The sequence below is a fragment of the Mesocricetus auratus genome, unplaced genomic scaffold (assembly GCF_017639785.1).
Source record: "Mesocricetus auratus isolate SY011 unplaced genomic scaffold, BCM_Maur_2.0 Super-Scaffold_6723, whole genome shotgun sequence".
NCBI lineage: Eukaryota > Metazoa > Chordata > Mammalia > Rodentia > Cricetidae > Mesocricetus > Mesocricetus auratus.
In genome coordinates this window covers 1,425,724-1,436,506 of record NW_024429183.1, presented here as the reverse complement: position 1 = coordinate 1,436,506, position 10,783 = coordinate 1,425,724, and the positions used below count along the sequence as shown (strand labels likewise).

At 51.9% G+C, this 10,783-nt stretch overlaps 1 protein-coding gene across 1 annotated transcript; it reads right to left on the bottom strand.

Moving 5' to 3' along the window:
- Positions 1–1,856: 1,856 nt before the first annotated feature.
- Snai3 (snail family transcriptional repressor 3) lies at positions 1,857–10,356 on the bottom strand. The gene is made up of 3 exons (XM_005073127.4): positions 10,197–10,356; positions 5,703–6,293; positions 1,857–4,631 (listed from the first exon to the last, which is right to left on the bottom strand). The coding sequence occupies exons 1-3, from the start codon at positions 10,270–10,272 to the stop codon at positions 4,450–4,452; spliced, it is 849 nt and encodes a 282-aa protein (XP_005073184.1). The 5' UTR covers positions 10,273–10,356; the 3' UTR covers positions 1,857–4,449.
- Between the last annotated feature and the right edge of the window lie 427 nt (positions 10,357–10,783).

The following is a 10,783-nucleotide window of genomic DNA, read 5'->3' as shown; positions in this document are numbered from 1 at the left end:
TTGTAACCCCACTAATCATTATGGGACAGTGGTCCAGGACATTGCATTGGGGTGTTAGCTTGATCATCATCTGGAAAAAGGCTTTATCACGTAGATGACAGGATGCTAAGCTCTGAGTGTTTGCAGATTTGGTGCCAGCTAACAGACTACTTCTTAACTCTGTCCCAAAGAGAGCTGCAGGGGATGTAGCCTGATTTATTCCGGGTATGGGATCTGGCCTGTTAGAGTGACCACTGTCTTTAAGGGGCAGGACTGTATTCTAACAGTTTAAGGTACAGTCATACTGTGTTTTAAATGCCCTAAGAATCCATTTATCCTCCCTCTCTTACTTCCCTTTCTTTTATTTCCCTGGGTCTTCAGTTATGCTAGGCCTGTTTCCTACCACTAAACCATGTCCCCAGTTCAGAGACACATACATAAGATATAAAGTTCAGAATCAAGACTAAACCCAGGCCTTAGATGTATTCTGTAGCTGAAGATCTTTATGCCTGGTGCTCTTACTTCTGACATAGAACTTCGCGTGGTTCTCTTTTTAAGGATACTTTTTTATGCATGTGTGTCTATATGCCACATGTGTGTGGGTGTTCATGGAGACCAGAAGAGGGCATTGGAGCCCTGGAGTTGGAGTTACAGACGCTGTAAGTTGCCTGATGTATCAGTCTTAACCGTTAAGCCATCTCTCCAGCGCCAGCAGTTCTTGTAGACATGGAGGAGGCAGCTATATGATTAACTCAGCAGATGATCAGAACTGGGCTGCAAGGGTGTGGCTGCTTGCCTCAGCAGCCATGCACTCTCCTTGGATGTTCCACAGTCACGGCAGCCTGGAAACTTGTGTTCCATCGAGCACCGCCAGTGAGCTATACTTAGCCATGTGGGTGTGGCCAGGAGTGGATGCTCTGAGTATAGATAGTAACAAGTGGGCTATTTCAAGCATCTAGAGAACCCCCTAGAATATTGCAGGCCAATATGATATTTATAGAATCCACTGGGCTTTTGGAAGCAAAAGCCATAACCTTAGTGCCTCTTTGGCTTTCTGAAGAGGGTTCCTTCAACAGGCTGTGGGGAGGAGCACTGGGTCACCCAAAGGCCTGCTATCCCCACACACCTGCTTCCAGAAAGCCAGGGATGGCCTTTGCTTCCAAGCCTGAGTGGGAGAACAGTGGAGGCCCTCAGACCGAGATGTTCTCTCTGCAGGTACCTGTCCTGGGAGAAGCCCCACCCTCCTGGAAGAACAGCCAGCTTATAGATGTGATAGCTTATATATTTATCTTGTCCATCACTGAGCTTTCAAGCCTCTGCTTGCAATAGACACAAATGGGCCTTGACTAAGTCACCTGTTTTCCAACTCTCCTGGGCCCAAGTCTCCTGATTTGGAGAGGGCTTCAAATGCAATGCCTGGAAGTTTTCTCAAAAGACCCTCCTTAGGAGGAGGAAAGGGGACTTTGAAGAGGAACAGACAGGAAAGGCAAACAACCCCCAGAAAACAGGCTGGCCAAGCATGTTATGGGACCCCCCTTCCTGCCCCTCGTTTTGCAGGTAATGGACTGGGCCCAGAAATCAAGTGAGAAGTAAACACCCCCAGTCCCTTTGCTCTGCTGTGTGAAATAAGGAGGGACAGCGAAGGAGGAAGCCATGGGGTGCCAGGCTGGTTGGGCAGGCACAGGTGTCTGCAGGCAGGGCTGCTCAGCCACTGTGACCTGACTTCAGCCTGGCCTGCCAAGTGGAAAGTGTCCTCCATTCATTCCCTATCAGTCCCCTGGCAGGTTCCCTCCTCGTGCTCCTTCTGCCAACCCCACCCTCTGCTACCTCAGCCTTCCACCAGCCCAGATATAAATACAAGAGCATTTTCCATGGGCTGGAACCAAAGGGGGAAAACATTCCACTTTATTTTAGGCTGTGAGATTCCCTGCTTCATATCCAACAGGTGCGACAGCCCCATTTAGACATGAGGAACCAGAAATAGAACACAATCTACAATATAGCTTCCTTTGGGCATCTGGATGCTATTTTAAAAGAACACTCCTGTGAGGAATCCAGGCTCATGTCGGTTGGGGTTCTGAGGGTCCCTCTGCCTGGGGGGTCTTGACCTGCTTCCAGAAGGGCCACACATTTGGGGACAAGAGTCCTTCCTTTGCTTTGACAGAGAAATGAAGAGGCGTGGGTAGAAGGGTTTCCTACCCAATCTTTGAGGCTATTTCAGGTAATTGACTATCCCATGGTCCTGTGTAGATTTTGAGAAGGGACCATTTAGACCCCTTTGCCTTGCTCTAAGAGTGAGGACAAGTCACAGGGAAGGTGACTTGCCAAAACACATGTTCTCGGATGTTGAAGTCCTAACCCCTAGAACTTTAGAATGCAATCTTAGAAGTGGGTCTTTGCAGATGTGAAGATGAGGTCACTCTGGAGAGACCCAAAGGACGGGGCAGTGTGATGGCTGAGGCAGAAATGGAGGAACTCCTCCTACAAGCCAAGGACAACATCTACCTCCTGCCTTGAAGGTCCCTTTGAGCTGGGACTTCTGGCCTCCAGAACCTTTGGTGTGTGCGTTTCCATTAGAGGGCACCCTTGTGTCCAGTTCTCACCCCACTCCCCTGGGAGGCAGTGGTCTTGGTCTGAAAACATGAGTATGTCTGTCTCAAAAGTGTGTCCCTCCACCCGCTGGCATAGGTCTGGTGCAGTCCGTCTGCAGCCATTTCGCTCATGGGAGTTAGAGTGGTATTTATGCATTTGCGGTTATTCCTGGTCTAGTAGCCAAACCTCAAGGTCAAGTTTCTAAGCCAGGAATGGTGCTGATGCCTATAATCCCAGCACTTGGGAGACTGAGGCAGGAAGACTGCTATGAGCTCAAGGCCAGTGTGAGTTATAGACTGAGACGGTTTGAGACTTTCTCCAAATAGGTCAAGCTTCCTCTGGGAGTCCCTAAGGCCTCTTAGAGAGCTATCCTCACACCAGCAAACAACAGCAAGATGCTCACTACCAGTCTGGACTGAAGCAGCTGCAAAACCAGAGGCTAAGGTACTTGCATGACTCATAGGCTTTCAAGAAGACTTCCAGAAGCTCAGGAGAAGCTGGGAACCTTTGCTACTGGGCCTGGACAAAGGATACTGAGTCATGTCCCTTGTCCTGGGCCTCTTACCTAAATGCATCAAGAATTCTAGCCAGGCGGTGGTGGTGTATGCCTTTAATCCCAGCAGTTGGGAGGCAGAAGCAGGTGGATCTCTGTAAGTTCGAAGCTACCCTGGTCTATAAGGTGAGTGCCAGGACAGGCTCCAAAGCAATACAGAGAAACCCTGTCTTGAAAAATGAAAAAAAAAAAGAAAAGAAAAAAGAGAAAAGCTCCTAAGGATTTTCTCTCTGGACTGTGTGAGTCTCTTTTCTCTGTCCAAATGCCAACTAGAGTCAGTCATATATACTGGAAGAAGCAATCCTGTCCTGTCCTGTGCTCGGGACACTGCTCAGCTGCACAGTCACGCCCCAGCTGTCAGCCTTGGTCCCATGCACACATCCTCCATGGGCCCTTAACCCTGGTGTTACTTGTACCCTCATCTTCATTTCTCCCGGTCAAGCCACCTCGTGCAGCTCCTCTCTCAGGTTCCATTTCTTCCAGTGGAGGCCCCAGGCTCACCTGCTCACAGGGCTCTGAAACGCTCTGGCAAAATGCCCTCACTTGGTGTCCTGTCTACTTTATGCCCAGAAGGGCCCAGCTTATCCAGAATCCCATTGCCCCTAGAGAAGTCTCCCTCTCCATAGATCCAGGGTATTGGTAAAGACTCAAGACTTCAAGGCTCAAGACAGGAGGACTTTGTCACCCCCACAGCTGCTCTCCTGAGATGTTAAGAGCTGCTGAGGCCAGTTCCAAGCAGGACGACAGAGATGAGGCACAGACACGGCAGGACCTGGCTTCAGCCCAGTCTTCCCCCACCCTGCCTCATCTTTGGGGGAGGATCCAGGGTGTGTGTGTGTTCATGTTTGTACATGCATGTGCACTCAGGGGCAGAAGAAAATGCGTCTCCAACCCCAGGGCAAAGGCAAGTGAGACTGGCCGAGGGGTAGCTGTGCTTCTCAAGGTAATACACACGTAGGGCTCTCTCCTCAAGTGAAAGTGGTCATTTCAAGTTGCACACAAAGGAACCCAGCTGGCTAGGCTCATTGGTGTTGTGGTGGGGTTTGTCCAGTGTCAGTCACTTCCCAGTAGTGTCTCTTGTTTTGGAATAGGTCCAGCAGACAGGCCAAGATGAAAACAGAACTGTTGGTTCTTGTTTTGGTGAGTCTTGTGGTGAATCTACTGAATGTAGGCTTGGGGAAAGATGCCCAAAGGCTCCACAGGGCTTCTTGCTTCTGATGGGCACAGGCAAGAGTGGGCTAGGCCCCTGCCTCCTCTGATTGCCCTGGATGACACAGAACCACTGAGAATACTGTCAGGCTTGGCCCCTCCACACTGCTGTGCCTCTAGGGGCCAGGACAGCAGCCAGCTTCCTCATGCCGCGCCAAGAGAGACATTCGGGAGAAGGCTTTGGAGCAGACAGTACAGCGGTACTTCTTGGTACCAGCGTGGGTCTGCAGATGAGCCCGTAGGTTAGAGCGGTCAGCAAAGGCCCTGCTGCAGTGAGGACAAGTGTAGGGCTTCTCACCTGAGGGGGGAAGATGAGAAGTCAGGTGAGGGACCACAGCTAGGACAAACCCCAGACTGTGGCCAAAGGTGAAATGTCCTTTCTGTCAATGAATAACTTGCCCCTGGCTCATCACAGTCCTACCACCCAAGGTCAGAACCCTTTGGACAGTCAGAATGTCACTCTGGGCAAGATCACAGTATCAGAGACTTTCTGAGGCAAAGGCAGTGACCAGGAGAAGTACTGGGAGCCTCTGGCAGCCTTTCCTGGCCACTGACCAGCATAATATTGAGCTACCATAATATTGGCCCATGAGGGCCACTAAGGATTGGGACAAAATCTTTCTGCTGGGACCTTGGCTTCCAGGATAATCCTCCCAAATGGAAGGCGATGGGGTCATTGAGTGTTGTCTGCCTCGTTCTGTAGTCCACAAGGGGCATTTGTATCCTATCTGGTTACGGTTCTCCAGATCCACAGTCTGCCCTTTCTGCTGGGGTCTCCACAGTGGCCAGGCTTCCTCACCGTCAAGCACTTTGCTGGCCCTGAAGCCACCAAAGGTGGGTAGATAGGCCCGACTAGAGACCTGCAGGCCTCAGTCTGGTCTTTCAAGAGAGAAATGCTTCCGGACAGATACCCTACTCAGAAATGAGGCCTTTGCAAAGATGACAGAGTTAAGCTGAGGTCATTTGTGTGGAGCCTATTTTTATGACTTACAGGGGTCTCCCTCCCCTTACAGTGGAGATACAGATACATGGGGAGGAGGTGTTAGAAGGACAGAGGTAGACACATATGTGGCCAATTGCCAACGAGTAGGGTGGCTTCCAGGAGATAGATAAGAGAGGCAAGAAGTGTCATTCCTACAGTCTTCTGGAAGAATATGGCCTGGCCACGCCTGAATTTCAGGTTTCTGGCCTCAGGACCTTGAGGGCACATATCTGTGGTGCTCTCCATCTGTGGGGCTGTCTGTCAGCAGTTGCAGGAGAGGCCAGGACCCTGCCAATGTGGAGACCAGCCTCTCCTTTCTTCTGCCCATGGTCCAGCCCCTCCCCCAACCTGGATCCTTTTCTGGGATTGCAGCCCTGCCCATCCTACCTGTATGGGTGCGGATGTGGCCCTGGAGCAGCCAGGGCCTGGAGAAGGCCTTGCCGCATACCTTGCAGATGCAGGGCAGTGTGTGGGTGCGGATGTGCATCTTGAGGGCACCCAGGCTGGCATACTCCTTGTCACAGTACCTGCAGGTGAAGGTGGGCCCAGCCGGCAGGTGACAGTGCAGCTGCTGGTGCCTGGCCAGGCCGGCCAGTGTATGGTAGGGTCTGTGGCAGTGGATGCACTCAAAACTACCTGGGACTCGAGATGTTCCCTCAGCCCTTAGTTGTTTATCTAGAGCTCCATCTGGGCCCAGGATTGGCGGCCACCGTGTGGGCAGCACCAACAGCGGGGGCAGATTGAAGCTGTCTTTGAGGGGAACACTGGGGGCCTGGCCAGCCCGAGGGCCCGTGCAGCTGGTTTCCTGGGGTTCTGGCCCAGAGGCTCCCAGAGCATCCTCACGACGTGGCAGAAGTGGCAGAGAGATGCAGGTGACGGCAGAGGTGCTGTCCCAGGGCTGCAGAGGGTCACTGGCAGAGAAAGGCCGCTGGCAGGATCCCGCCAGCTCCTCACAGGCAGAGCAGGACCCATCAGCTTCTAGAAGGGCGGAAGGGAGAGAGAACACATAGTGAGGAATCAGGGCACAATGCTTGGGTTTACAAACCTCTGCTCACTTATCTAACTGCAGTCTGGCCAATCTTACAGGTCATCAGCAGGCAGCAGGAAGTCAGAGCTACAAACGCCTACTGTGAGCCCATCATACCTACAGCAGTCAGGCTTTCTCATCTTCACCCACTGTTCTGGTCCTTTACGAGGTGGTGATGATGGGAGGTGGAAGCTGAGGAATGCATGAACTACACAAGTCCTCACATTAGAAAGTGGACTGGCTTTCCTTGTCTAAAAGGAGGAAAGGGAAGTATCTTCCAGGGCCGCCAGTGCTTAGGAACACAAGCAGCTGCATAGCCAGGCATGGCGGTACACACCTGCAAACATAGCACTCAGGAGACTAAGTCAGGAGGATTTCAAGTCTGAGCCAGCCTAGGCTACATAAGACACCCCAAGAATCAGCTCCTCACAGGAGTCCTTGCTCTGAGTCTGTGTCTGGGAAGCTTGTCTAAGGAGCGCTGGTCCTATGTCTGGATAGTGGGCAGCAATTGGGGTTAGCACCCTTGGGCTCCTACACAGAAGTATTAACTCAGAACAAAAGGTAAAACAGCCACCCACCCCCACAGCAATTAGCCTCCAGTCACCACAGGGTCACCCACTCCTGTGGCGTCTCCTTGAGTGTGTCATGATGCTCTGTGCTCAGCCACATCCCTGGCCACGGGACAGCACGCACTTGCTACTTGTCAACATGCACAAACATGTCCAACCAGCCAGGAAAGTGGCTGGAGCTGCTGGCAGCTGCCCAACAGGCAGCATAAGATCTAGTCCTGGCTTTGTGTGTCTTTTGATTGTGGCTCCTGTATTTGTGGTCAGAATTTCATGTGTTAATCAAATAATGCCGTATCTCTCCCCACACACAAAGAGACCAGGCAAAATTTGGATTCCCAAAGACAGAAGCACCAATCAGCCCTCCAGCCACCTCTTCCACATGTGCCAGGCAAATCTCTAGCCTTGTTTCTGCCTTGATGACGAGGTGTTGGGCAGAAGTGGCAGTTCATGGGTTGGGAGGGAATATTCCCAAATGAAACACTCAATTAGAAACTAGTATATGGGGGCTGGAGAGATGGCTCAGTGTTTAAGAGCACTGGCTACTCTTCCAGAGGACCTGGGTTCAATTTCCAGCACCTACATGGAAGCTCACAACTGTCTGTAACTCCAGTTCCAAGGACCCAATACCCTCATACAGGCAAACCAAAGTACATGAAATTAAAAAAAAAAAGAAACTAGTATATGTACAAAGAAGTTCTTACAGCTTCATGACGAAAAGTCTGGTAGCACAATTTAAAATAGGTACAGAAGGGTGGGACCATAGCTCCGGTGGTAGAGTGCTTGCCTAGCACTCTGGGCTCCTTCTCCAAACTGGGTGTGCATTGTACACTTGTAATCCTAATTAGGGGAGTGGAGGCAAGATGATCGGAAGGGGAAAGTAATCCTCAGCTACACAGAGTTCAAAGTTAGCCTGGGATAATGGGACATCCCCCCTTAAAAATAGTGGGAGGGATATAGGAATATCTATTTTTCCAAAGACAATACACAGTGAGGTTGACAAGATGGCTCAGCAAGTAAACACGCTTGCAGCCAACTCTGACAACCTGAGTTTTGTCCCCAATCCATATGATAAAAGGGGAAAGCTAGCTCTTGCATGATACCCCCCCCCCGTCCACACCCACCCATAAATAATATAGTTTTCTTAATTTAAAAAAGACTAATATTAGCCGGGCGTTGGTGGCGCACACCTTTAATCCCAGCACTCGGGAGGTAGAGGCAGGCGGATCTCTGTGAGTTCAAGGCCAGCCTGGTCTACAAAGTGAGTTCCAGGACAGCCTCCAAAGCTACAGAGAAACCCTGTCTTGAAAAACAAAAACAAAACAAAAGACTAATATTTTTTTTCGGAGACAGGTTTTCTCTGTATTGTTTTGGAGGCTGTCCTGGAACTCTCTCTGTAGACCAGGCTGGCCTCTACCTCCCGAGTGCTGGGATTAAAGTTGTGCGCCACTACACCCCCAACCCCCCCCACCCCCCCACCCCCGCGCTTAAGACTAACATTTTAAAAGGGATATACAAGTGGGCAATAAGCACACAAGAAAATACCCCAGTATCATTAGAACAGTAGAAAATGTAAACTAAAACCATGTTAAGACCCCCCCCCATACTACAAGAATGTGGAGAACCAGAAAGCTAAACCCATTTACTCTCTCCCTACCCGAGCTCTTTCACACATTTCTCCCTAACTATATAGCCGGCATATACAATCCACAATACTCTGGCTGGGGGAGGAGAGCGGGAGAGCTAAGAGACTGTCAATAGAGTTCCGGACAATAGAATGAGGCCACCGTCCTGGGAAGTTTCACTGGAGTCCTGTCTGCAGGCAAATCTGAGACCCAAGCAGAGGACAGGGACCCATTTGGAGGGGCGGGGGTGTCCTGGGAGATGAGGTCCTCAGTGCACCCTGGCTCAAGGAATCTGAGGCCCCCAAAAGGCACTTACTTAAGAGGAGGGCTGGGCCCCAAACCTCAGCACCTCAGGTCCTACTCTAGGGTGACATCCTGATAGGAAGAGAGTCACTGGGGCCATGGGGTCCTGGGAAAACCAAGAGGGAATTCTAAGGGGCATCAAGGCTGTTCTGTTCTGAGCAACCCCTTCCAGAGCCCTGCAGGGCACCTGGTTTGCTCTTTTAAGCTGGGGTGTGCTGAAGGAGGGCACCCTAAGGTTTTAAACTTGCAAAACCATGGCTTGGGGCCAGATGAGCAGTTCAGTAGTCAAGCCTCGTATTGGGCACTGATTGCATCCTCAGTACAAGAGAAACACTACATTCACTGTAAATAGAACGTTTTACCTCATCTGTAAAGAGACCCACCACCCAACTAAAAGAAAGCTTTTACGGCACTCTAGTAGTTTCTGGTGGTGACTCATTAAATTGAATTAAAAATGTTCCCTGAAGAGCAGGGTCCTACGTAGCACCCTCTAGTGGCAGCATGGGTGATAGGGCCTGATTCAAGAAACTCCCCTCTCCCTACAACTGGGGTTCTGGGTAAGACTCACATATGTCAGGGGTGCTGGCCTGAGCCCTGAGACCCAAGGTACCCCAGGCACTGGGCAAGTCCCCAGTGAGTCTTTCCTGGGTAGGGATGATTCTGACCTACGGCAGCAGACTGCCTCTGAGGATTAAGGGTTCTCGTCCCAGATGCTTCAAACCTCAAGCTCTTGAGTCTAGCAGAAATGTTGGACACCTGAGCCTGTGTGTGGAGGCTCTGCCTTGATCACTTCTCCAGGAGAGAGAAAGGGGGTTTCTGGGAGGAGGGAAGGCCGCCAGAGGTTCTGCTTGCTCTATCAGTGAGCTCACCACCTCTAGGTAGGATGCTCTGGGGGAGTCCTGCCTTTTTTCACCAGCCACCCTCTGGGGGTAGGACAAATTTCATGGCTTGTGGTCAGTGAGGTCTTCCCTGGGTGGGTGTATACAGCGCCTGGAACGTATGTTTAAATTTAGACCCTTCCAGGCCTACACGGAGAGGCCTTCAGGGTCTCCTTAGCTGGAGCTGTAATGTTGGCAGTACACAGGGAGAGCTCCAGGGAGACACAGGGCTCAGGAAACTTCCAAGGGAGGAGAAGAGCCTCAAGGTCCAAGTCTCCCGAAAACAGAGAAGCTGCCCTAAGCACATCCCACTTGGAGTTCCAGTCTTAGCCCAGAAGGGAACCTGGTTCCCTATCATGCTGGAAAACTTTACCCCTTCCCCTCTCACCTGGGAGAGGTGTGACCCAGCTCCCAAGGACTTCCCAGTTGCCTCCTGTCCCGCAGCACAGAGAGCTGGAGACGGAGATCCGGCCAGCCCCTACCTCTCTGTGTCTCCAGTTGCCCGTAGTTGGGGACCCTGTGACTGGAGTGCGTTTTCACCAGGAAGGAGCGCGGCATGGTCTCCTCCCTAGAGGTGGCAGGATCTGGAGCCTGCAGCGGGGTAGGGGCTGTAGGGGCTGTAGCGTCCGCACTGTGCCCGGGAGCAGCACAGGCGGCAGGTGCGAGAAGGGTCAGGTTCATTAGCATAGCGCACTACCTCGACCAACCAGAACGGAGCACGGCGGGGCGGGGCCGAGAAGCCACTCCCGGGACAGGTGCGCGGGCGGGGAACCCGCCGCGTGGTCGGCAGTGTCTGCCCCACGGGACTTGGCTGACCCGGGCCGCGGTCACGCACCGACCCCGCGGGGGCTGTCCATCGGCCTGCCATGGATGAAAGAGCAGAGTTCAGGGTTGGGTGACAGCGACTAGCCAACTACTGGGACAAGCCTAGTCCCTATTCTTTGCAGCATCCTCTAATCCATGCCCCGGACAACTGGAACAACCCTGATTGTTTAGATTGTCTATGAGGATGTTTACGACTTTAGGGGTCCGGTGGGACAGTCTGTGGGGTAGTGGACATAGCACCACT